Consider the following 27,881-nt stretch of genomic DNA (forward strand, 5'->3'; position numbering starts at 1 on the left):
CCTGGCTCTTCGACAGACCCCCTCCTTGATGGACCGGAACCTGCGACCCCCTCCCCAGAGCCTTGAGACACTTACGGGTGAGTAGTCACGCTTAACAAACCCTTGATTGATTATTTGATTGTTTGTGTAGTTTTACTGCCACATTGAGTAGGTATTAAAAACTCCTAGCCAAGCCTTAAACTTCTCTTTTATTACACATAAGTCACCCCTAAGGTGGGCCCTAGGTAGCCCATAGCGCAGTGTGCTATGGTACTAAAATGTAGGACATGTACTTTTAAGGTTTACATGTCCTTGTAGCAAAAATCCCCTACACTAACTTTTCACTACTGTGAGGTATACTCCTCTCATATATTAAAATTGGGAATTCCTACATACACTCTTTCAAGTTGTAATTCCTGGTTAGAAAGGCGTAGCTGTCCCATGTTTTACATCTTTGGAATGGCAATGGTAAATCCTTTTTACTGGTAAGTTTGGATTTCATATTACTATTTTAGATATGCTACTTTTACAAAGTGGGCATCTCTCTGCTCTTACAGCTCTCGGTGCCTATAGTCTTTCTCCAATACACTCCAATATTAGTCCAATTGCATTTTTAGGTTTGGGAATGTCGGGAAGAGCATTCAGTTTATTCTTCCTTTTTTTGTCCCACTTTATTTGCTTGGTGCATGAAAATGAAAGATTAAAAAAAAATTCACATTTGGTCCAATCACTTTGTGAATGTAAATGACAATTAAAGCATACTTGCAAACTGTGACTACCAACCTGCCTTAGTCAATATTTCACTACAAAACTATGCAATTGCATTAGTGTAAGGGAGCGTACGGCTCTCAGACAATGGGCGATTTTTATAGGGTCACTGGAAAGTCCAAAAGGTTGTCCTTGTCTTCCCCCCCCCCCCTCCCCCACCCAGAAATGTAGTGCATACTACGCCCCTGCTTGAGAGTGGCTATTAATGTCTTGGTTTTCATCTAACTGTGTTAAGCATGCTGGGAACTGAAGGCCCACACTTACAGATAGTTAAACAACTGTTTCCAGCTTGTTTAAAGCAGTTGTCTGAAAGGTAAGCTGTTATGGAGCTAGGCTGACAGCTATGAAAGAATAATTCCAAACTTATAAAACTACCAGTGCCTGTTTCTGGCACAAATGAACAGATGCTACTATTGAGTCTGAAATATTTTCATTTTCATTTCGTCAACTTTATTCCGGCAGCTTGCCCTAATAGGACAGAATAATAAATGCATACATTTATTTATGAATGATAAGGACCCAGCCATATACAACCTGATATATTTTAAAAAAACTCCATTATTCACATTACTGCACAACATAAATAAGACCCAAAAAATACTACCATACTGAAACAAGTTCCTAAAAGATATCCGAAATATACATGTATCTTTCAAAAAAGTTTCAGATATTGTAACGTGTAATTTCAGGGACTCTTGATACCTCATCTGTCCCGTTTGATCTGAGAGACGCTTTGTTGATGCCATCCTTATTTGAATGCCTCATCCTTTGCATTGTGGTACTGGTAGTTTTGCTTTCCACAGAGATGCCCACTGTCCATACAACATCGGCTTTTTAGCCAAGAGCAAGAGCTGGCTGTCATAGTTCTATCTTACGATCCCAGCGTACAGAATGGTGCTCCATTACAAAAGCGGCGCTGCTAACCTGGGTTGACTATGATTACTTAGTAACATTGGGCAATGATAATACGACCAACGTCAGCTAAGTTCAGGGCTGTATTTGTGCCGGTGCGGAACCAGTACATCTTTTTCGGGACTGGGCTCACTTTTCATCATCAGACTTTCCCCGAGGGAAACGAGAGAAAAGCAGCAAATGGGGAAGGGTGGAGAAAGACCCAAGAGAAGGAAGGAGAACGAAATGGAAAAAGACACAGGGAGACAAGCAGGGATGATACATACATTGGAACATAAAAATAACGTGACAGTAAGTGTAGAACTATGGAAGCAAAATTGTATGAAGTAAAATCGAGAATAGGCACGCGTTATTCAGCAACCCAAGAATTCAGAGCGTCCCTCCTGTGCAACTTGGCTAAAAAACACATTAACAAAGACAATAGATCTGGCATAGGCGCGAGATATTGGCTTTGCTAATGCTTTTTTTTTTTAACAAATTCAGCAGGTGGTAATTTACTTTAATTATTCAGACCTGTGGATAATCAACCCGCCAGATAGCCCGAGTCTGCCTCGCTTCAGCATTCCGCCCAAAGGAAAGGAGGAGGAAATCTGGTTCTTGCAAACATGAGTTCCAGAAAGGCAAACATGAGTTCCAGAAAGGCAAAGCAGCCGAAAGAGACGGGGTCAGTTTTTTTCTTAGCTTATCTTTTCGATGTACGAAATGCTATCTACGGTGATAGAAGGTTAATCCAACGTCCTGCTGTGTGGCGGCTTTGAGATACTGAGCGCGGGAATTCTAACAGTGTATGACCTGACACAATTCATTAACGTCAAATTTAGTTTAATATGCGTCGCTGTATAGCCGAGCACCACTTAAGGTACAGTATCCTCCACCCCCAAACCTCAATGTAGCGCGCCCTGTTTTCTCTCGTGGAATCTGATTAGCAACATTGTCGTGGTGTCACTAGGGCTTTAAGTGGAAGCTTTTTTCAATATCATATACAAGACACAGTTCCTGCTTATTTCTTATGCAACTAACTACCACTGACAAAGCCAACAGTCCTGCCTTGTTGTAGGTATGATGTTACTTATTGTAGAATATATCTGAATGCAATGACAAAAACAGCAAAATACAAGGGGGGTGGCACACTATGCTGAGCACAGATTTTTAGCTTATATTTTTAAGCCACGCCCCGTTGAGAGAGACTCCAGTTTTTGTTATGCCACTTAAAGCCCTGAAGGCAGCGCAATGCGCTATCTATGCTTAGAAAATTGCACCTTTGCAGCGCAAAATACGCTGGGGAAAAATTACCCTTTCAAGGGTTTGCACCCATTTGCCTCACTTTGCACGACCTTTGCAAATCTGGCACTTATTGTACCAATATGTAGACTATTGTTTTGTGTTCAGGAAATGAGTTGTACTTAATGTGTGCCTTAGACCTTTCGCATGTTCGGAGATCGCACGTTTCTGTTCCATTCATGACTTGCTCACCCACTTCAGTCAGTGATTTTTTTACAAGTCCCAGAATGCACATAGAAACCCTGGACTGGAAGTGCCACTCACACATGGGCATGAAACTTGAGAACGCTGCGTTTGTGTGTGTATGTGTGATTTTTTTTTTTTTTTACATTTATTTTTTTGAATTTCTGTATTAGTCACATGTATATCCCACGCTACAGAAAATGTAACTATGCCTAAGTAGAAGACTCTTGTGTGTATTCATATTCTAAAGCATCATAACGAGCAACAAAAGACAACACAAAGCCAGTCCGTATATGTACAGTAACCAGTGCTTAATTTGTAACGGAGTAAGCTGAGGCCCAACGTTGTCTCAGGATCCTGCCACTTAGGCCTACTGCCACTGGTTCTCCCGAAAACGTAGCATCAGAAAAATAGTTATTCATTTTGGAAGGGGGTACCCATACCAACTTAAAAAACACTCCCTGGGTAGGTCACAACACGATTCCAAGAGAGAAATGTGTATCCAGTTGAAGCACTAACCGTTTTACAGTTCAGTGACCAACACAATACATTTCCCAAGCCATTTTACAAAAATATAGAACATGTAATCAGCAAAAAGAAATTATTAAAATCGCATTAGGTGACCTCAATGATCTCTGATCCCAGATGTGCTTGTTGCCAGTCACTGGTGGCAGATTTGTAGGTTTAGTCACTGGTGGCAGATTTGTAGGTTTCGCCTGGCGAAAAGCTGCGCAAGCAGCGATTCACGCAGCAAAATACAAGGCACACTATGCTAAGCACACATTTTTAGCTTACAGTTTTAAATCACGCCCCTTTGAGAGACCCTCCAGTTTTTTCATCCCACTTAAAGCCCTGGAGGCAGCACAATGCACTATCTATGCTGAGAAAATTGCACCTTTCCAGCGCAAAATCCGCTGGGAAAAAATGACCCTTTCAAGGGTTTGCACCCATTTGCCTCACTTTGCACGACCCTTTGCAAATCTGGCACTTATTGTACCAAGTATGCTGCACCTTTGAAACAATATGCCGCACCTTTTGAACCTGCGGCACGAGGGCTCGCAGACTCGGCGAACTGTACACGAGGTGTTGCAAGGGGCATTAAAAGCTCAACATAAATATACATAATATGACAACTGTATTCGTGAGCTTGATTTCGGGATAGGGATGCATGCGTAACTGGATTTTTCAGATCCCATACCCCCTGGGCGTGGCTGCGGGGTCTGTCAGAGGAGGGGCACGTGACCAGCGGAGGGGCACTTCAAGGCCACCAAGGAAATGGCTACTCATCCTCCTGCTTCCACACCTTCCACCTCCTACGCAAGACCTTCGAATGGATCCCTCTCGAACACAGAAAGACCGTCATTCACGCCCTGGTCACCAGCAGACTAGACTACGGCAACTCAGTCTATGCCAGAATAAACAAAAACCTCACCCGCTAGCAACAGAATATCCAAAACGTCGCTGCCAGACCGGTCCTCAACCTACTGAGAGACTGCCACATCTCCCAGCACCTGCGCACACTCCACTGGCTCCCCATCAAAGCTAGAATCACCTTCAAGATGCTAACACACGCTCACAAGGCCCTCCACGACACCGGACCAGCATACCTGAACAGACAACTCAAATTTCACGCACCCCAATGGACCCTACGATCAGCTCAGCTCTCCTACGCCGTGATTCTCTGAGCCAGAAAGACCAGATCGGGAGGCTGCTCCTTCTCCTTCCTCACGGCCAAAGCCTGGAACAACCTTCCTCTCCACCTCAGTCAACATCGCTCCCCATCTTTGCAAGAAACCTTAAAACTTGGCTCTTCGACAGACCCCCTCCTTGATGGACCGGAACCTGTGACACCCCACCCCCACTCACCTCCCCAGCGCCTTGAGACCCTTACGGGTGAGTAGTCGCACTTAACAAACCCTTGATTGATTGATTGATTGATTGATTGTGTGTGCAGTTTTACTGCCACATTGACTTGGTAATAAAAACTCCTAGCCAAGCCTTAAACTTCTTTTATTACACGTCACCCCTAAGGTGGGCCATATGTAGCCCATAGCGCAGTGTGCGAAGGTACTGAAAGGTAGGACATGTACTTTTAAGTTTTGCATGTCCTTTTAGTGAAAAACACCTACACTCATTTTTCACTACTGTGATGTATACTCCTCTCATAGATTAACATTGGGAATTCCTAAATACACTCTTTCAAGCTATAATTCCTGGTTAGAAAAGAGTAGCTGTCCGATGTTTTACATCTTCGGAATGGCAATGATACATCCTATTTGGTAAGGTTGGATTTCATATTACTATTTTAGATATGCTACTTTTACAAAGTGGGCATTTCTCTGCTCTTACAGCTCTCGGTGCCTATAGTCTTTCTCCAATACACTCCAATATTAGTCCAATTGCATTTTGTGGTTTAGAAATGTCGCGAAGAGCATTCAGTTTATTCTTCCTTTTTCCATCCCACCTTTATTTGCTTGGTGCATGAAAATGTAAGATTCAAAAACATGTTTTTCACATTTGGTCTACTTTCTTTGTGAATGTAAATAACAATTAAAGCATACTTGCAAACTGTGACTACATACCTGCCTTTATCAATGTTTCACTACAAAACTATGCAATTGTATTAGTTTAAGGAAGTGTACCGCTCTCAGACAATGGGCGATTTGTATAGGGTCACTGGAAAGTCCAAAAGGTTGTCCTTGTGACCCCCGGAAATTTAGTGTCTCCTACGCCCCTGCTTGAGAGTGACTATTAATATGTCCTGGTTTTCATCTAACTGCGCTAAGCGTGCTGGGAACTGAAGGCCCACACTTTTAATGGAACAGATAGTTAAACAACTGTTTCCAGCTTGTTTAAAGCAGTTGTCTGAAAGGTACGCTTTTATGGAGCTAGGCTGACGGCTATGAAACAATAATTCCAAACTTATAAAACTATTATTGCCTGTTTCTGGCACAAATGAACAGACGCTACTATTGAGTCTGAAATATTTTCATTTTGTCATCTTTATTTCGACAGCTTGCCCTAAAAGGACAGAATAATACATGCATACAAATGCAAAAAAAGTTTAAAACAAAGCTAAATTTAAACAGCTGTGAACTAAAAACAAGGTATTTATCCTGTAGCAGCATAATTCATAAATTTCATTTATTTATGAATGATAAGGACCCGGGCATATACGACCTGATAGATAAGGATATATATATATATATACCATGATGGTAACGAGCAAGCAGAGCCCCTGCATACACGCTGAGCACCGCCAAGCAGCCTCAAGGTAGGAGCCGACTAGGGCAAACATCCAGCTTGCTAGTTTGACGGGCATATATCCGTCTGCTACTCCGATATCGTGAGGTCGCTTGGTTGGCGAGGGGAGACCACTCGTCCGCCTCGATCCACACATGGGGCGCCAAGACTAAACAGGACTACCAGTCCCAGCAGGCACTGGGACATTTGGACTGCCCATCAGGGGCGTGCCATGATCAGTATCAGGGCTGGTACCTGCATTCCCATCATCAGTTTGCCAAATCTTCTGAAGAGAAGGCGGGAGCCTTCGAAACGCGTCAGGAATTCCACGGCGAAATGGGATTGAATCACTTTCTCTTGAGCTCCTCAGCTATTCAAGCACGCTGTGGCAAGAAAGGCGAGTTCAAGTTTCTCCCCGCGAGTGTGACCGTGTCCTTACACGCGAGCGCACATATATATATATATATATATATATATATATATATATATATATATATATATATATATATATATATATTAACTCCATTATTCACTTTACGGCACGACACAAATAAGACCCAAAAAATACTACCATACTAAAACAAGTTCCTAAAAGATATCCGAAATATACATGTATCTTTCAAAAGAGTTTCAGATATTGTAAAATGTAATTTCCGGGACTCTTTTGATAACTCTTCTCTCCCGTTTGATCTGAGATTCGCTTTGCTGATGCCATCCTTGTTTGAATGCCTCATCCTTTGCATTCTGGTACTGGTAGTTTTGCTTTCCACAGAGATACCCACTGTCCATACAACATCGGCTTTTTAGCCAAGTGCTGGCTGTCATAGTTCTATATTCTTACGATCCCAGCGTACAGAATGGTGCTCCTTTACAAAAGCGGTGCTGCTAACCTGGGTTGACTATGAGTACTTAGTAACATTGGGCAATGATAATACGACCAACCGGGGCCGGCTTTAGCACTGGGTGCGCCCTGTGCGACAATTGTTGTTGGCGCCCCCACGGACTTCCTTACTACCACCCTTTAACAGTGCACCCTAAAGTCTCCATGACCCCTCTCTCTCAGATGTATTTAGTTATATAGCGCCACCTACACCAGTGCAGGGTGTCTCTGAGACAATCAATCATAAGCCAGAAGACTACAAGTTTAGTCACATGTCACCTATACTGGTAAACAGTATAGTTTAAAGAGTGCCTGGTCTGTAGAAGCACAGACTCAGAATGTAAAACATAACCCCTATGGTTGGGGGTTACATTTAATAATAAGGATTTTTTTTACCAAAATGAACACTTTTTGAAACATTAGAATAATGAGAGGGAGGAAGAAATCATGATGCTCTAATCTATACCTTGCCGTTTCTTTGCAGTTCTTTGATGACAAATCTTAGCTCACTGTTCCATGTTAGGATTTTAACATCTACATGGATAGTAAAAAAAAAAAGGTTCTCTGACAAAACAACTGACCTATTTGAACTGTGTGCACTTTGCGATCTGCATGGAACACATTATTTGCAGCAGGCATTTTAACCCTCTGCCCTACCATTAAATGAGTTTAAAAAAATCCACTAGACAAAACTCCTTTTCTACCCCGGAAGAACATTAATCACCGGATGTAATGTAATGTAATGTAATGTAAGCACACATTTTTATAGCGCAACTATCGCTCCGGGGAGCATCTTGGCGCTCCACACCCAACCCTGATGAAAAATGAGTTGGTAGACAGAAGGCAGTAACACACTGTACAATTATTACACCAATGCTCTACAGGCTATGTCTGAGAGCGAGAAGATCCATGTTTTCAATGATTTTCTGAAGTCAGTCTCCTTGACTATACAACGGAGCTGTGCTGGCAGTTTATTCCAGGCTTTTGATCCTAGCACAAAGAGAGACTTCCCTCCCTTAGTGGCTAATCTAAATCTAGGAACAACTAAAAGGTTTTGATTGGCAGACCTCAAACAGCGTGTTGGCATATAGCGTTGAAATAACCCTCAAAAGATATCTAGGGCCTTGAGACTGAAAGGCTCTAAAGGCGATCACAAGAATCTTAAAAAGTACCCGCTTATGAATGGGCAGCCAATGTAGAGTTTTTAGTGCCGCCGAAGCAGATGATCTTTTCGGCCAGCGTAAAACCAGACGAGCTGCAGCATGTTGAACCATCTGCAGTCTATGCAGCACCGCTTTATTGGTGCCTGCATAAAGACTGTTGCAGTAGTCCAATCTAGATGTTATAAGGGCCACTGCAACAGTCTTCCTGGCCGCCAGAGGCAGCAAATCAAAAAACTTCTTCAGTGATCTGATAATCTGAAAACACGAGCCCGCCACAGCTACTGCCTGCGGTTTAAAAGAAAGTTGGGCATCAAATTTGACTCCAAGATTTCGTGCAGAAGCAATAGTGTTAGGGGGGGCTTCAGCACCCTCAGGCCACCATTGTGAGGGGGAAAACGTATTTAGAGGGCCAAAGGATATTATTTCTGTCTTCCCCGAGTTACATCTGAGGTGGTTGTTAGTCATCCACTCAAATGTAGCCCGGAGACAGTTCCTCAGGTTTTCTTCTGCCCCCGGCAACTCCCTATCCAGCACTAGAATCAGCTGAGTGTCGTCAGCGTACGCTATGACTTCAATCTGGTAAGACACAATCAGCTCTAACAAGGGGACCATATAAAGATTAAATAAGACAGGACTCAAACTGGCGCCCTGTGGAACCCCTGAGTTGATGGTCTTTTCCTCAGATTTATAGTCACCTAGTACTATTACCGGACGACGCAGAGATAGGAAATTAGTAAGCCATGCCAGCACCGTTCCACCTACACCTGCATTCTTCAAACGGTCGGTCAAGATTGAGTGGGCGACCGTATCGAAGGCCGCCGATAGATCGAGTAAAATCAAGACGGCCTTCTTCCCCTGGTCCAATGCCATACGTAATGTCTCGGCCGAGAACAAAAGGACGGACTCAGTCGAGTGCTTGGACCGAAACCCTGATTGGTTAGAGTGGAGAATATTATTCTCCTCTAGGAAATTTGACAACTGATGATTGACAAATTTCTCTGTCAGTTTAAAAACTGCCGGGAGTAGGGAAATTGGTCGCAGGTTAGACAGGGTGGTTGGGTCTGACAGGGCTTTTTTTTGCAGTGGCATAACCGCTGCGCATTTCCAATCATCTGGGATTACAGCAGTAGCCAGCGAGGAGTTAATGATACTGTTAATCATTGGATTTAAATCCGCAACCAAGGTTCGAAGAACTATGGGCGGGCATGGATCAAATGGGGAACCAGATTTTATAGCCGAGATGGCTTGGTATGAGTCCTCCAGGGAAACCTGTGCAAATGATTCCAAGCAAGAAGTCCTGGATGTCAAGCCGTCTATCCTCATTTTATCCGGATCAGCTGGAATGGGGAAGCTCGGTGGAAAATCCCTGACAATATCCAAGATCTTCTTTTCGAAATAATTAGCTATATCATTACACAATGATTGCGAGGGGGGGATCTCCTGGGAAAGCGCGATGGGATTGGTGAAACTCTTAACTATCTTGAAGATTTCCTTCTGTCCCCCTTCAGAGGAAGAGATAGCCTCCAGATAGTAGGTTTTTTTAGCCAGCTTAATTGCCGCATGATAGTTCTTACGTGCAGCTATATAGATATCACGAGCAGCTGGCTCATATTTCCTTCGCCATCTGCGCTCCAGGGATCTTACTGCACTCAATTCCATTCTCAGAGCTAATGTAAACCAGGGGGCGCTCTTTTTATTTGTGGAACCATGTGTATGACCACACTTCTTCCTTACATCTAAGGATGAGCCAAATGTTGCTAACCATTCGCAGTATTGCTGGTTATCTGTTAACGTGCACCCTGTTAAGCCGGGTTTGCTAGCCCTCAACTTCTCAATGAGCAGCGGGCGCGCCGGGGCATTAATCCAATCTGGCTTATAGCCGGCCATATTCGAATCTGCCTTAGGAATCGGAACCTTCTGTTTTACAGAAAGGTTAAATGGGATGAGTTTGTGATCTGACCATGTCAAGGTATGTGGGGCCTTAACAGACAAACCCTCCATATTAGTACACATGCAGTCCAGGACATGGCCTGCTGCATGCGTGGGTTCCGATGTCAGCAGAGTAAGGCCGAGTGTGTTTATGATGTCCATAAAATCACTGGTTCCTGGCTCTTTGATGGAGTCCAGATGAAGGTTAAGGTCTCCCAATACTGTACAATGTGCGAACTGAAGAGTAAGTTCGCTCAGAGTATCTCCCACACTATCCAGAAAGACTATCCGTGGGCCAGGTGGGCGATAGATTAGGGCACCAGAAAAAGAGAGGGTGTCATTGATGGTAAGACAAAAGGCCATGGCCTCAGCTTCTTTAATGTCAGGCAATTCAAATGTAGAACATTTGAGAGTGGTGCGATAAATAATAGCCAAGCCGCCTCCCCGCTGCAATGGTCTATCCAATCGTTGGATTGAAAAGGCGTGAGGCAAAGCTACAGCTAAATCCGGATTGCACCACGGCCGAAGCCATGTTTCGGTGACAAATAAGCAATCCAGGTCCATTTCGATGATCAAATCATGGACATGCTGGGCATTTTTACATAGAGATCTGGCATTAAGAAGCCCCCCTCGAAGGACAGTAGAATAAGGATGAGCATGAGAGCTTAATACCGGAATAAGCTTAGCTCTACAGTGCAGACATACCACTGTGTCCTTCCAATTATCTGGGGTCAAGAGATTGTAACAAGAGGGAGAATGAGTATTAAGAGAACACAACCAATCCCTGGAGTTCACTACAGGCGTATGTATGGGGGCGGCCTCCCTTACCCTCGCCGCGGACGAGCGCAGACGAGCGCAGACGAGCCGGACTCTGGCTGGACTCTGGCTGTCCCGCTGCGCGTTCCCGCTGCGCGGCATCAGGCAGGTTTAAATAGGTCCGAGTTCAGCCAGGCAAAAGACTAGGACGCTCACCAAAATGGCGCCGCGTTTTTGTCCCTGCCTACCACCAAGATGGCTGGGTGCGTGGGTGTAGGGAGCTAAGTGGTCCGCCAAACAGCGGTGACTTTTAACATTTAAGTGCAGGTAAGCGCTATGTGTGCTTTAAAAAGAGTTATTGCGGCAATTTCGTATTTTATTTAAAAATGATTAAGCGGCGATTTTTAAAAGCGCATACTAGCGCAATTTACACAGCGAGGCAGCGCGTCGTGTACAGCAGCGCAGCGTTGCTACTAACCTTGTCCAGCTTGTCCAGGACTTATCTTGACATTTTTATTGTAGGATGATTGCTGGAGGCCAGCAATGCAGCCGCAGGTGCTTTAAAACCATAAAATACTTCCAAACGGGGCGCCCCCTCGAAGAGTCAGCACCCGGTGCCATGGCAACGGTCGCACCGCCCTAGAGCCGGCCCTGAGACCAAAGTCAGCTAAGTTCAGGGCTGTATTTGCACCAGTACTTGTTTTTCGGGACTGGGCTCACTTTTTATCATCAGACTCTCCCAGAGGAAAACGAGAGAAAAGCAGCAAATTGGGAAGGGTTGAGAAAGACCCAAGAGAAGGAAGGAGAACGAAAGGGAAAAATACACAGTGAGATGTGCAAATTGGCTAAAAAACACATTAACAAAGACAATAGATCTGGCATAGGCGCGAGATATTGGCTTTGCTAATGCTTTTTTTTTAACAAATTCAGCAGGTGGTAATTTACTTTAATTATTCAGACCTGTGGATAATCAACCCGCCAGATAGCCCGAGTCTGCCTCACTTCAGCATTCCGCCCAAAGGAAAGGAGGAGGAAATCTGGTTCTTGCAAACATGACTTCCAGAAAGGCAAAGCAGCCGAAAGAGACGGGGTCAGTTTTTTTTCTTATTATTTTAGTTTATCTATTCGCTGTACGAAATGCTATCTACGGTGATAGAAGGTAAATCCAACGTCCTGCTGTGTGGCGGCTTTGAGATACTGAGCGCCGGAATTCTGACAGTGTATGACCTGATACAATTCATTAACGTCAAATGTAGTTTAATATGCGTCGCTGTATAGCTGAGATCCACTTAAGGTACAGTCCCCTCCACCCCCAAACCTCAATGTAGCGCGCCCTGTTTTCTCTCGTGGAATCTGATTAGCAACATTGTCGTGGTGTCACTAGGGCTTTAAGTGGAAGCTTTTTTCAATATCATATACAAGACACAGTTCCTGCTTATTTATCTTATGCAACTAACTACCACTGACAAAGCCAACAGTCCTGCCTTGTTGTAGGTATGATGTTACTTATTATAGAATATATCTGGATGCAATGACAAAAAACAGCAAAATACAAGGTGGGTGGCACACTATGCTAAGCACAGATTTTTAGCTTATATTTTTAAGCCACGCCCCGTTGAGAGACTCTCCAGTTTTTTTTATGCCATTTAAAGCCCTGGAGGCAGTGGAATGCGCTATCTCTGCTTAGACAATTGCACCTTTCCAGCGCAAAATACGCTGGGGAAAAAATTACCCTTTCAAGGGTTTGCACCCATTTGCCTCACTTTGCACGACCTTTGCAAATCTGGCACTTATTGTACCAGTATGCCGCACCTTTTGAACCTGCGGCAAAGAGGGCTCGCAGACTCGGCGAACTGTACACGAGGTGTTGCAAGGGGCATTGAAAGCTCAATATAAATATACATAACCTGACAATGGTATTCGGGCGCTTGATTTCGAGATAGGAATGCATGTGAGAGAGCGCAAACTGATATAAATATATGAGTACATCACACTTACCTATAGAGAGCATAATTCATGAAGAGAAATGCCATGAGTGCTAATAGTATCTGAAATTATATTCTAAATGTATAGCTAATATAGAGATTTAAGTAGAAGTGGAACTAATACAGAAATGTGTGACATTATATGATTTTATTAGACGTGATTATTTTGAATCTATGTCGTGTAGCTGTTAACATATAAGATGGTCTGTGGTAAAACGCAGAACGTGGTAGGCCTCAGGGCCAGAGCTGGAGCTAAAAGGGAAGGTGTTTCTTTTCACGACACAGATTGTTTAACGTTTTTGGTCATTGCATTAATGGGCCATGATTTGGAGTAATGTTTTCCAAATAATAGAATAAGAGTTTTAACATGCTTTAATTAAATGAAGAAATTGAATGCTATAATCATAATGTGAAATATTGTAGGCCTGAAATGTTTTAGCATTGATTTACACGTACATGTCTGGGCTGAGAAATGTTGCAAGCTTTTTTTAGAAGTCTATGAGAGTTGGGTTCTTGGCGGCAGATATCTGTCTGCAACAGGAAAGGGGGGATCCAATTATAAGTGAATGAATAGAGGCCTGTTCAGTAGACGGCCCAGACATGGAGGAGGGTTCTGGAATGTTTAAGGGGTATCAGCGGGCCGGAGAAGAGACTGAGAAGCAAGGTCAACTCTAACGTCTGAGGCCCAATACAAAGCATCATGGAAAAAGCCTGAAGTTGCACCACGTGAGAGGCGTTTCGCAAGGGGCGTCTCAAATGTTGTTGACTGTTTTGTATTAGGGACAGCACCCGTGGGTGGAGTTAGAGCAGAGACCTGAGGACCCTTTAGAGAGCGGATGGGTAGGCAGTGAGGGGTCATGACTGGAGAACTTTAGGTTTTCACCAAGAGACTTAGAGTGGGTGACTTCCCTTGGGGGTCATTCATTGCTGACACCTTTGTTAGGTTGGGATTTGGTTAAGTAGGGATACCATCTAGAACAGGGTAGGGACGCCTAACCTGTGTTTGTTTTCCTCCAACCTAAATGAAGGAGAGATATGCGTCTATGCTGATAGCTTTGCTATTTTTAGAACTTGTGTTAGTGATTTCTGTTGCTCGTCTGAGGGCTTTTCGAGAGCACATGTATGTAATTGGACCTGTGTATCTCGTGAATCTCATTCTGAGATGCTTGTATTTGCAGCTCATTATATCTTTACAATAAACTTTTGAAACCTAGAAGTTGTCCGTGATCTTTGAGAGTAGAGTCCTTTCTTGGGTGAACTAATTTGCAGATAGGTGTACTGTTTCCTTCCAAGACAGGCAATAAAGGTTCAGTCGACCAGAACGAGGTTTGGATCAATAGATATAAGGTATCGATCAAAATCTCGCCCTTTCAGTTGGTAGCTATAGAGGATGGTTGCCTTCTTGAGGACGGTGACCTAGGCCAGGTTAGCTTACCCCAAGGCCCCTAGAAATCGATGATCGGAAGAACAGCCCGCAGATGAAGATCCGGATGACGTGAGACAGAAAAAGCAGCAGTATCAGAGAGAGTGAGTATAAAGGGTTATGCGTGTTAGATTGCGGTGTTTTTGTATTGTATCTATGTTGTAATGTCTGGCGGAGTTGAATGTCTGTAGAGTGACTGTGGAACAGGTTGTGAGCGCGCGCAACCGGTGGAAATCTTAAGTTCAAGGAGAGCTTAAGTGGTTCGGGTGTATCGGACACCCAGAGTAATTGTCAACTAGTGTGAAGGGGGTCATGAGGTACCATTGATCACCCGAGAGACCGAGATAGGGGGAACGTAAGAGTGAGTGCGTGAGTAACGGACGCTGGTCGGAAGTTACTGTGTGTGTAAGTAACCTATCAGAGAGACGATAGACATCTCGTCAGTTGTGTTGACAATTACAGATAGACTGTGGACGTACAGTCGAGAGAAGTGACCGCTTGGTCGGAAGTAGTCATTTTTCAGTGTATGAATGGGACGCATGCATAACCGGGAGACGAGTTGAGAAAGGAGGGGTGCTGCTGCGAAGCGGAGAAAAGAGACGTCAGGTGGTGTCGCGCAGTGATTGGCTGACCGGAGAAAGACCGCGCTGTGATAGGCCAGCTAGCGAACACGTCATACAGGGTCGCGACGTGATTGGCCAACAGGAGAAAGACCGCGCTGTGATAGGCCAAGCTAGCAAAGCCGCGACAGGATTGGTGGATTGTCATCAGGAAGTAAACAGAGTAGCGAGGCTGAATTTTGTGCGCATAATTATGAAGTGTTTTAAATGGTTGAAAGCGCTGTTTAAGAAAGAGAGGCGAGGATCGTATGAAGGGGAAGAAGCCCCGCCGGAGGGTACGCCAGCTCGTTATATGGCAGTAAATGTTGGGTTGCATACGATCCTTTGGATATCAGAGTGGAGTAAGATTACTGAAGGAAACGAGGAACTGACGTTCCCGAAGTACGGGACGTTCAGATTAGAGGTGTTACATCGATTGAAATCAATCATGACCTCAAAGAGACCCTTGCCTAGACCAACCCAGTTTGAAGCCCTTGATGCATGGCTTAGGGCAGCGCATGAAAGGAATATGAACAGACGGCAAGAAAGGGTGAAACGCTCGGTAAGGGCAGTACAGGATGCCAGGTGGGATGCGGATGCTAAAAGATGGAGAGTGCATAATTTGGAAATAAATAAACTGTACCCAGTGTTAGAGGCGCCAGTAAATAAAAGCCCCCTAGAAGAAGATGATGAGAGCGAAACAGAGGACAGCCTGATAAACAGATTACTGACAGACAGGCCACCCCCGTATAATAGAGCAGGGGGAGAGGTCGAGAATACTGAAGGAGAAAAGGGGGGCAATGCAGGAGAGCATAGACCGCTTCCCAGTTCAGAGTGGGATCCTGAGCCAAAGAAAGAGTTGCTCCAGCCTAGTCAGGTGCAACAGGTAGTCGGTAGGTTTGTGGTACAAAGAGCGCCGGAAACGGAAAGCGCCACATCCTACCCATTACCAGATGCACTACAGGTACCTGTTACCATAGGTCCTATAATATCGATATATGACCAAGAGAGAGCGAAAGGGGAAGAACGGAAACGGAAAGACAGAGAAAGAGCAGAGCAGGCAAGGAGGAACGATACCACTAATTCCCCAAGTCAGATGCCGATACCCAGAGAGTGGAGCACCCCGATGCACACAGCAGGGGACCCAGGAGGAGATCCTGGGGGCCCTAGATGGCCAATGGATCTGAGGGGATCTGGACGAAAATCCTTTCAAGAGCTAAATGAGTACATGAAGCAGTGGGATGAGGCAGTGAAGGCTCAAAAGTGCATCAATGCTGCAGAAGCAGAAAGAGAAAGTCAGGACAGCAGAGCACGAACTCACTGCGGGGCTGGGGAGAGTAGCCCGGAGTGGGACTGTAGAGGGAGTAGGGGAGTCACCCATTGGGCCCGGAATGGAGGTAGAACAGACCTGGAAAACGGGGGCCCCGGGAGTGGAGGGGTGGCGTGCCCAATACTCAGTGAAGGGGAGAGGAGAGCGCAAGAGTACAGGAACAGCTTTAAGTGTCCACACTGTGTGCCTGCCACCAGAGAACTGAATGGGAGTTGTGAGAGGTCGCACCATAGTCCCTGTGATGACGGGAATGAGCGCAGTCCAGGGAATATGGGGAACCAGGAAGGATCGTATCGGATACTGAGCGATACGAGGCAAAGGGAGTGTAGCGACCAGAGGGAAAATAACAGAGAGATGTGCGGTGAGAGGAGAGAAGAAGACGAGAGTGGGCAGAGAGAGAGTAGGGATAAAAGGCCCGTGTTCCATCACCTTCCAAGATCGGATGGCCGAGCATGGGACCTGGAGAGATGGGAGCAAGGGAGGCCACCCATTAATTCTCCTGAGCCCAAACGCAGAGCTCGAAGTTGGGATGGTAGGGAGACCAGTGAGCCCCCTTCAAAAGACATATTGCGAGCTGAGATAAAAGCCAAGAGACTTGATGTCTCCAGCTTAAGGTCAGATCTGGATGACATGGTAGATGGTACCCTGCCTTTAGAAAGAATGGAAATGTATGAACAGGATGAAATACTGTATATGGCAAAGGACATCACACGAAAGGCGAGAGCAGTCCATGAGAAGTTAGTCGAACTAGCAGGCAAATATATGGTGGACTTGTCAAGAACCAAAGCATTACAGGGTAACCACAGGCTACATTACTCAGATCGAGATCTAGATGAGAGGAGAACGATTGGGCTGAAAACACACATAAGGGAACTGATTACTGGAATAAGGACATGGAGGGCACTAGATAAATGGGAAGAGAGGTGGTCCAAGAAAGGGACCGGCAGAAGAAGCATGATTGGTATAACACCAGGACAGCAGGGAATAGAAGCTTACCCTTTGCGTGAAGTTGCCAATGGGAGCTATGTACATGTCCCTTGGAGTAGGGGAGATTTAGCTGCTTTTACCACATCTTTCCCCAAGTTACGAGAGAGCCCCGTGGAGTGGTACAAGCAAGTCGAGAGGTTTGTAAAGATCTCAAAAGTCCTATGGATAGATCTGAACACGCTGTTTGACATTGTAGTACCAGGAGATCTGTGGACAGCATGCAAGGTTAGCGCTGAGTGGCCCACAACGGAGCCAGAGAGAGATGCTAGGACTAATGGGCCGTCCGAGATCGTGATGGCAAAATTCGAGAGAGTGATGACTTGGCTGAAAGAAAAAGTGCCAATGCAAGACATAGATTGGGTCAGAATAGACAGAACGAGACAGGAACCCAAAGAGACAGTCCATGAATATTACGAGAGACTGCTGAAGGCGTTTAAACAGTATAGCGGCTTGGATGTAATGGATCCAAAGGACATAGGGCAATTCGTGTCCAAGTTTGTCCTGGGACTGAGACCGGATATTAGTTTAATGATTCAGCAACACTCGATTTGTTGGCAAAGTAAACCCCTAGATGAAATACTGAGATATGCCAGGTACTGCTGTGATGAGGTAGACTCCAAGGCTAAGAAACTAAAAGAGAAGCTGATGGTGGTACAATTGCAGACAGCAGGAAAAGGGGGACCGCAACAACAGCAGCAAGGGACAGGTACAGGAGGTAAGAAGCAGTACAGTCAGAACAAGGGTAATGAGGAGAGTACTACCTTTAGACCCAGAGTAGACATAGCTACCTTGAAGAAAACGACTAGGTGCCACCAGTGCAACGAGTTGGGGCATTGGAAACGCGAGTGCCCTTACAATGTAGAGATCGGAGAGCAAGAGATAGAGGAGGAAGAGGTCCAGAGCGCACCTATGAGAGGGGCGACGCCATACCAAGGAAAGGTGCTCAAAGGGGGGGGGGCTCCTCCCCGAGCCCAGTTCCCGCAACCTCCTCGAGTAGGGAGTATGGGTAAGACCTATAGACAAATGCCCCTGTTTATGGAAGGGGAAGAATGCTATTATGTGGACCCATTAACCGGACAGAGAGTGGAAAGAGAAGACTGCACCCTTGGGGCAGCCTTAGAGGTAGATCAGAGGGGACCCTATGTGGAAGCAGAAGTAGCAGGGTGCCCTACGACATTTCTGGTGGACACAGGAGCCACTAGATCCACGATCAGATCAGCTGCAGTTCCAGACCTGCCCATGTCTGGAGAGACCATACAGGTGGTAGGGGTCGCAAACAGGAGAATAACCAGCCAATTGACAGAACCGGTACAGGTGAAAATAGGGAAGTACAGCGATGAGCACCAATTTGTGGTTTGCGATTCAAGCCCTGTGTGTCTGCTAGGAAGAGACCTGTTGTGCAAATTGAATTGTACTATATATTGTACACCCCAGGGAGTGGAGGTATTGACTAATGATGATGATGCAGATTTCAAAGTTGCAAACTCAAGAATATGTGTGGAGCTGTACCCTACTTTGACAGTAGACGAGCTTCCCTGGGATTTGAGAGAGACAGTGGCATCAGAGGTATGGGATTTCACTGGGGAAGAGATTGGATTGGTCAAAGGGGTGGACCCAGTGAAAATTGTAGTGAAACCGCATGCTGAGTTCCCAAGAACACCCCAGTATAAATTGACTCCAGAAACGATTGCAGGCATAAAACCCGTGATCGAGTCCATGATTAAACAGGGAATACTGAAAGAAATCGTGGGTAGTCCATGTAACTCCCCGATTATGGGTCTGCAGAAACCAAATGGGAAATTTCGGATAGTGCAGGACCTTCGAAAGATTAATAACATAGTCGTTTCATGTTGTCCAGTGGTACCGAATCCATCAGTGATACTGTTTCAGATTCCATTCCAAGCTGAGTGGTTCACTGTGATAGATCTTTGTCAGGCTTTCTTTTCGATCCCTTTGGACGAAGATAGCCATTTTCTTTTCGCATTTAAGCTGGAAAATCGCGTCCTAACATGGTGTCGTATCCCTCAGGGGTATACAGAGAGTCCATCGATCTTTAACCAGCTTCTGAAGAAAAATCTTGAAAGTCTAGTGCTGCCCCAGAAGTCAGTTCTGGTCCAGTACATAGACGACCTCCTTGTGGCGTCAGACACAGAAGAAGCTTGCAGGGAAGACTCCATTGCTTTGTTAAATCACCTAGCTGCCAATGGGCATAAGGTATCCCCGGGAAAATTGCAGTACTGCCTGACAGAAGTGCAGTACTTGGGACACAGAATTGAGAAAGGCAAACGAAAAGTGTCACCAGATAGGATAGAGGCGATCATGAAAATGAATGCGCCTCAGACCCAGAGAGAGGTCAGGATGTTCCTAGGGATGGTGGGCTATTGCCGACAGTGGATCGTGAACTTTTCACTGAAAGCAAAACCTTTGCAAAAACTGACGCACAAGGAGGTGAGTGATCCGGTACCATGGGACAAAGACTGTTTGATGGCATTCTTACAGCTGAGAGAGGACCTGTGTCGTGCTCCGGCATTGGGAATGCCTGATTACAATAAACAATTCTTTCTTTACTGTTGTGAGAGAGAAGGTTGTGCGTTGTCTGTGTTGGTCCAAATCCATGGGAATGCCCGTAGACCAGTTGCTTATTTCTCAGCTACTTTAGACCCAGTAGCCGCAGCGTTGCCCGGATGTCTCAAATCCGTTGCTGCAACGGGTGTCAGCATTGAGAGATGTGAAAATATCGTCATGGGGCACCCGTTAGAGGTGTGCGTGCCACATTCTGTTGAACTGTTGATGACCAGGACCAAAACACAGCATCTGACCAATAGCAGGCTCACGCGCTATGAGCAAGTTATTCTTGCTGCAGAGAACGTGACCCTCAAGAGATGCTCTGTTTTGAACCCTGCTACCTTAATGCCACTTCCAAATGATATTGATGATGATGATGAATATACAGACCATGACTGTCTCGATGTGACTGAACTATGCACCAAACCCAGACCCGACATCGTAGATGAGCCACTGACCGACCCAGACGAAGTTTTCTTTGTCGATGGCTCATGTGTAAGAGACGAAGTTGGGCAGTTGAGAGCAGCTTATGCTGTTTGTACAATTGAAGGAGTTGTGGAAGCAGGGTGCCTGGAAGGAGTAAACTCCGCTCAGGTAGCCGAGATTATTGCCCTAACACGTGCTTGCTTAGCAGGCAATCAAATTCGAGTCACCATCTACACCGACAGCCAATACGGGTTTGGGGTAGTTCATGATTACGGGCAGTTATGGTCTCAAAGAGGGTTCATGACTTCTTCAGGCTCTCCCATTCGCAATGGAGAGTTTGTGCGCTTGTTGTTAGAAGCATTGCAATGTCCAGCAAGTATCGCAGTTGTAAAGTGCATCGCACATACCAAAAATGAGGACTTTGTTTCGAAAGGCAATAGATATGCTGATGAAGTTGCGCGGTATTGCGCAGAACAAGGTTACTCTTTCACAGAGGTGGATGTGGGTGGAATAAATGTAAGAACTGAATTAGCCATGATACTGGAAACTGTTGATACTTGGGATGAACTGTCAACCATGCAAGAAAATGCTCCTGATTCAGAAAAGGAAACATGGGTAAAGGCAGGATGTGTAATGGGTGAGACTCATTTTTGGGTCTCAGCAGACGGCAGAGCAGTGTTGCCCAATGAGATGGTGAGTCCAATGGCTAGACTCATACATGGTCCCGTACACTTAGGGAGAGATGCTATGCTGAGAGTGTTTAGACAGACTTGGTACAATCCTAAGTTTAGAATAGCAGCAGAAGCAGTGTGCCAGCGTTGTGTGACCTGCCAGCAGCTGAATGTAGGGAAAAGAACACCAGTTGCACTAAGTCACATAGGAAGGTCTGGAGGTCCATTCAACAGAATGCAGATAGATTTCATTGAAATGCCAAGATGCAACCGCCTCCGCTATGTCCTGGTGGTTGTTTGTGTGTTCTCCAGATGGGTTGAGGCATACCCTACACGTAGGTGCGACACCCTCACAGTGGCTAAGTTACTGCTTAGAGAACTTATCCCTCGTTTCGGGGTGCCGGCCTTTTTGGAATCAGATAGGGGAACCCATTTTAACAGCGAGCTTGTGAAGATGATTTGTGTTGCACTGAATATAGACCAAAAGCTCCATTGCAGTTACCGACCAGAAGCCTCAGGAATTGTGGAACAAATTAATGGCACGATCAAGTCCAGAATAGCGAAAGTTTGCTCCTCAACGACCCTGAGTTGGCCTGATGCCCTGCCATTGGTACTCATGAGCCTTCGTAGTACCCCAGACAGAAGAACAGGGTTGTCACCACATGAGGTGTTAATGGGGAGAGCAATGAGACTGCCATCTATTCCAGCTACTGCACTGTTAAATATCACAGATGATATGATCCTGGACTATTGTAAGGGGCTGTCTGATGCCATGCGTTCTGTGTCCCTTCAGGTGCAGGCTGCAGAGGTTCCAGCGTGCCAGGGCCCTTGCCATGACCTGTATCCTGGGGACTGGGTCCTGGTGAAGAAACATGTGAGAAGAAGCTGCTTGGATATTCGTTGGCGTGGGCCCTACCAGGTCATCCTGATCACAAGTACAGCTGTAAAGGTGGGAGGCCTGCCCAACTGGATACACGCGTCGCATACGAAAAGGGTTCCAGCACCTCTGGAAACAGCTCCTCTCTCGGATGGACGTCCAGCTGAGGACCAAGAAGCCATAGAGGGGGCTAGCCAAGCTGTAGAGGTGCCAGTGGAAGCAGGGAACGAGTCTGACCAAGCTGAGGACGGTCAGTACAACAGCGAAACAGAAGACGCTACAGAAGGAGAAGACAGCTGGGAGTACGAGTCTGACCCTGACAGGTCTGAAAGAGAGCGAGAACAGACCAGAAGGAGAAGGAGTAGAAGGGCACGTGGAGAAGCAAATTGGCCGCAAAGAAGAAGTTCTAGCCTGAGGTCAACTCCAGAAGCAACCCTTCCTCCGATATCAGAAGACTCAGACCCAGAAGAAGGTGCTCAGGGCGCTGAGGCACCGAACCGAAGGAGGTCAAGAAGAGTGCGTGTGCCTAACAGAAGATACTCCACACCTGAGTGGACATATCTGGCGACAAATGTCTGTGAAACCGGAGACAGGGAGGATCCGAGCGGTGGTGGTGTCCAGTTCTGAGCCCATTATCACCGTGGAAATACAACTGTTGGTACCCGGTGTCGAACAAGAAGGGTCACTAACATTCGTGCTCCCCAGACCTCCCCGCCTCAGCAAGTTAAAACACATGTTTCTTACAGAATTGAAATTCCCCGACTTTGGTACCACGATAACAGCACATGAAGAGCATACTCTTCGCATGGAAATATTGAACTATGCTATTGAAGCTGCAACCACAAATCTAATAGTCGATTGTTAAAGGACTTTGTAAATAAAGCAAGCAGAAGAAAAGAAGATTACCTAGCGCCCAGGAAGCAGAGAATTTTAGGGAACCCCTTGAGTGGATGGAGAAGGGCTAGGGTTGTCTTTTTGAACTGTGAAAGGACTTTTTGCGAAAAGGCTGTCAGCCTCCAGCTGTGTGGATTCTAAAGACAAAAAAGGATTGAAAGAGACTGTAAAGGAACGAGAGGAAAAGAACTTTTTTTGCAAAGAGAAAGGGAAAAGCTAGATTGTCTGACGAAATGGAGGCCGGCACCCCGAACCGCAGAGCTAAATGCATAATAGGTACACTAATAGTAGGAGTGATAATATTAATAGCTTTAGTGGTAACAATTTCTTATGTAAAGGGACATGAGGAAGAGGTAAAGGTAACTGATGCGAATTCTGTAGTAACACTTACACCCACTGTTGCAGGTGAGAAAAGGGAAAACACTCAAGAGAAAGCGTTATTGGCTGCAGAAGCCCGCAGGTTACATGTAGACGAGTCCCAAGGAGACTTTAGGTCAAATGCTTATGCTAAACTTTTGTATGAATACGTGGATGCCATGGAGGTTAAGGATTGCTACGTCTGCATGCAGTTGCCTGCGTCTGTAGATGAAGGAATTCGATATCATCACCTCCCTCTGACATATGGCATTACATGTAGCTTATTGCTTAGTATATTTTATGAGAGAGATAGTTTTGAATACTATTTCTCCAATTATGATTCTGTGTTGCCAGAAGTCCCGAATTATAAGCAGATGAATAAATGGGATTACTGGAAGAGTGAAGACAGATTGGCCAAGTTCTTCATTCCTTGGATTACCTTAGATACTTCACATGCCCGTAGAAATAATCTGACATGCAAGGTGTCAGAAGTCGAGAAAAAGTTCATAGGGCAGGTGGATGATCGTTACAGGAGACAAAAGATTTTGAAAAAATCAGGACAAGGGAAATTAGATTGGACCGAGGAAGAGAAGTCACACAAGAGAAAGGGTAGTAGTGGTCCAATAGCTTTAGATAAAGCGCAAAGAGGAAAGTTATGTCTTCACCGAGCCAAAACGTATTATGAAAATGTATACGTGGGTGAAGTTGACTGTGAACATGCTTTTAATTTAGAGTACTACACTAAGGATTTCCTGAAGGGAATGCAAGTGATTCCAAATGTGTATTTTGTATGTGGAAGAAATGCTTACGTGAGACTACCTGACAACTGGTATGGATCATGTTACTTGGCAATTGTCTTCCCCAAAATATATCATGCACAAGACTTATTGATCATTGAGGGCCAGACATCATCGAGGGGAAGGAGAGATTTAGGCGATGCAGAAATGGTTGGAGATGTCTTTGGAGCTATGTTCCCTCTTTTGGGAATAATCCTTAATGATGTTAAAATTAGACGACTGGCAACAGTTGTCGACAGGTTGTCTGCCAGCACTGCTCAGTCCTTAATGCTGGTAGAAGGAGAGATGCAATCGATAAGGGCTATGGTTCTTCAAAATCGGCTTGCATTAGATGTCTTATTAGCAAAAGAGGGCGGAGTCTGTAAGGCTTTGAAGGTTCAGGAATGTTGCACTTACATTCCAGACCTTTCAAAACCCCTTGAGAAAGTTATTAAGAACATAACTAATATACACAAAGAGATCGAAGACTTGAGTAGAGAAAATGTCTGGGAAAAGGTGGGCCACGGAATGAGTACAGTTGGAGGGTGGTTTTCCACCTTAGGCAAAAGCTTTATTTGGTATATCCTAAAGCCTATCATCATAATATTGATCTGTGGGATAATATTGTGGGGATTGGTGAGGGTATTCAAATGGTACAGAGCAAGAAGGTCAGAAAGGGCCCAAAGAGAACAGTTGCAGAGATTGGCTGCCATACAAGATAATCAGTACAGGAGCCTGAGAGCTCTGGAAGCGCAGAGAATGCCAGCAATAACTGCAGTTTAAATGTTAGTGATGACCCCGAGAGGTCATCAAAGGGGGGAACTGAGAGAGCGCAAACTGATATAAATATATGAGTACATCACACTTACCTATAGAGAGCATAATTCATGAAGAGAAATGCCATGAGTGCTAATAGTATCTGAAATTATATTCTAAATGTATAGCTAATATAGAGATTTAAGTAGAAGTGGAACTAATACAGAAATGTGTGACATTATATGATTTTATTAGACGTGATTATTTTGAATCTATGTCGTGTAGCTGTTAACATATAAGATGGTCTGTGGTAAAACGCAGAACGTGGTAGGCCTCAGGGCCAGAGCTGGAGCTAAAAGGGAAGGTGTTTCTTTTCACGACACAGATTGTTTAACGTTTTTGGTCATTGCATTAATGGGCCATGATTTGGAGTAATGTTTTCCAAATAATAGAATAAGAGTTTTAACATGCTTTAATTAAATGAAGAAATTGAATGCTATAATCATAATGTGAAATATTGTAGGCCTGAAATGTTTTAGCATTGATTTACACGTACATGTCTGGGCTGAGAAATGTTGCAAGCTTTTTTTAGAAGTCTATGAGAGTTGGGTTCTTGGCGGCAGATATCTGTCTGCAACAGGAAAGGGGGGATCCAATTATAAGTGAATGAATAGAGGCCTGTTCAGTAGACGGCCCAGACATGGAGGAGGGTTCTGGAATGTTTAAGGGGTATCAGCGGGCCGGAGAAGAGACTGAGAAGCAAGGTCAACTCTAACGTCTGAGGCCCAATACAAAGCATCATGGAAAAAGCCTGAAGTTGCACCACGTGAGAGGCGTTTCGCAAGGGGCGTCTCAAATGTTGTTGACTGTTTTGTATTAGGGACAGCACCCGTGGGTGGAGTTAGAGCAGAGACCTGAGGACCCTTTAGAGAGCGGATGGGTAGGCAGTGAGGGGTCATGACTGGAGAACTTTAGGTTTTCACCAAGAGACTTAGAGTGGGTGACTTCCCTTGGGGGTCATTCATTGCTGACACCTTTGTTAGGTTGGGATTTGGTTAAGTAGGGATACCATCTAGAACAGGGTAGGGACGCCTAACCTGTGTTTGTTTTCCTCCAACCTAAATGAAGGAGAGATATGCGTCTATGCTGATAGCTTTGCTATTTTTAGAACTTGTGTTAGTGATTTCTGTTGCTCGTCTGAGGGCTTTTCGAGAGCACATGTATGTAATTGGACCTGTGTATCTCGTGAATCTCATTCTGAGATGCTTGTATTTGCAGCTCATTATATCTTTACAATAAACTTTTGAAACCTAGAAGTTGTCCGTGATCTTTGAGAGTAGAGTCCTTTCTTGGGTGAACTAATTTGCAGATAGGTGTACTGTTTCCTTCCAAGACAGGCAATAAAGGTTCAGTCGACCAGAACGAGGTTTGGATCAATAGATATAAGGTATCGATCAAAATCTCGCCCTTTCACATGTATAACTGGAATTTTGACATCCCATCCCCCCTTGGCGTGGCTGCGGGGTCTGTCAGAGGTAGGCACGCGACCAGCTGAGGGGCACAGCCCGGCCTCAAAGGAAACCGCTGCTCTCTGCACGTGCTCTCTGGTAGCTGCGTGTGTGGAGGGAGCGCGTGGGACACCTCGCGCAGCAGAAGCACAGTGAGTGACTGGCGCATGGCCCTGGCAGTGGCAGGCGTTGTATTTTGCTGGTACACTGTGAGAGGGTGGCGGGGCACGAAAGGATTGAAATGGGGGTCTCTGGTACTAAATGAAGTTGTTAATTTCTTAAGCAGTGTTTCTAGTAAAAATGGTAATCCTACTTGGTCACAGTCTGTAATGTGAAGTCACGTGAAGCTATTGTGTTATGTCGCATTATATCATGTTTTTAGGTCTCATAGAGGCGTGGGCGGAGCAGCGAAGCTGCTGCCATGCCTCTGCGAGAGATATTGTTCTAAAAAGGGTACTGTAAGCCCCGCCCTCTTTTCCATTGGGTAGCGTCAGCGTTTATGATAAACGCTGGCTTCCCAATGGAAAGGAGTGTTTCTGGCTGCCACCCTGTCCGTTTTTCGGACAGCCCCTCCGGACACCATGGCCTGATTTCCGGCTTGTCGTTAAGAGTTTTCTTATCTGCTTGTTTATTTAACAAGCAGATAAGAACATTCTTCACCACAGCTGTGAAGCAGGCAGGGAGAGCGGAGGCGCAGGGGGCACGAGGCCCCCAGCCCACCCCGGCCGGCAGCCATTGTAGCAGGGGAGAGTATCTTCCCCCGCCCTCCCACCTTCAGCCTCTTCAGTTGTTAACGCTCCTCCTTGTTGCATCCTTGTCTTCTGCACATCCCTTTCTTTCCCTCGTCCTTGCTGCCTTCGTGTCCCTTCCTTCACCTCCAACCTCCCTACCTTCCTACATCCCTCATCTTGGTTCTTTCTGTTTTTCTCCCTCTTCCACCGCCTAGTTTACTTTTATATTTCTGCCCATGCTGCAGTGTTTTAGCAACACTGACCAGGGCTTCCAACAGGCAGAGAACATCTCAACCCTGCCCTCCAGTTTGATATGAAAAGAAACCTGTTGTTTGGGTGCAGTGAGCGCCTCCCACCTCTGAGCCCTTATCACTGCCCCTGTGAGGCACCCCTGGTCAGTCCCGGCTGAACCCCTCACTTATGCCGGACCTCCCTCGTCATTAGATGGAGGGGCTTGAGAAAGCTCCCCCTGAGACACACGGCCAGTTGCCGGTCATTAACACAGCCCTGTTCATGACTTCCCTTCTGCTAGCATAGCACGTGACTTCACACAAGGATTGCTGCTCTGCCTAGAAGTGTGTGACTGTTAACCAGGCCACATGTCACAAGTAGACACCCGCTGAAGCCCCTTCCCTCGATGTGCCAGCGGTCTCTGGCCGTGACCTAGGCGCAGGCTGACCCGTGCCGCTGGCATGTCGGCCCCTTAAGGAAGGACGAGAGGTGGGGTTTTCTCCGGGCTGAGGCTAACTACTAGGGACACCCCCAGCGACCCCCTCCACCACCCTCCGTGGTGATTAGTGTCACCTGTGTCCGCTTGTCAGCAGCTCAGTGCAGGCCTTAAGCATAGACTTGCATGAGAGCCTACTGCAATAATGTGCATGGGCTCCTGCGGGCGACTCAGC

General features: G+C 45.6%; 1 protein-coding gene across 4 annotated transcripts in view; it reads left to right on the forward strand.

Moving 5' to 3' along the window:
• The first annotated feature begins 2,199 nt into the window (after positions 1-2,199).
• LOC144761610 (centromere protein H-like) overlaps positions 2,200-27,881 on the forward strand; it is a 308,640-nt gene continuing 282,958 nt past the window's right edge. For 3 of the 4 annotated variants that reach the window (XM_078646907.1, XM_078646910.1, XM_078646911.1), the window contains exon 1: positions 2,200-2,323. In XM_078646907.1, the coding sequence (XP_078503033.1) occupies positions 2,265-2,323 (59 nt within the window). In that variant the 5' untranslated portion in view covers positions 2,200-2,264. Of the gene's footprint in view, positions 2,324-12,065; positions 12,185-27,881 lie in introns of those variants that run through there. The other variant, XM_078646909.1, reaches the window with a different exon arrangement.

Source organism: Lissotriton helveticus, chromosome 6 (genome assembly GCF_964261635.1).
Source record: "Lissotriton helveticus chromosome 6, aLisHel1.1, whole genome shotgun sequence".
Classification (NCBI taxonomy): Eukaryota; Metazoa; Chordata; class Amphibia; order Caudata; family Salamandridae; genus Lissotriton; species Lissotriton helveticus.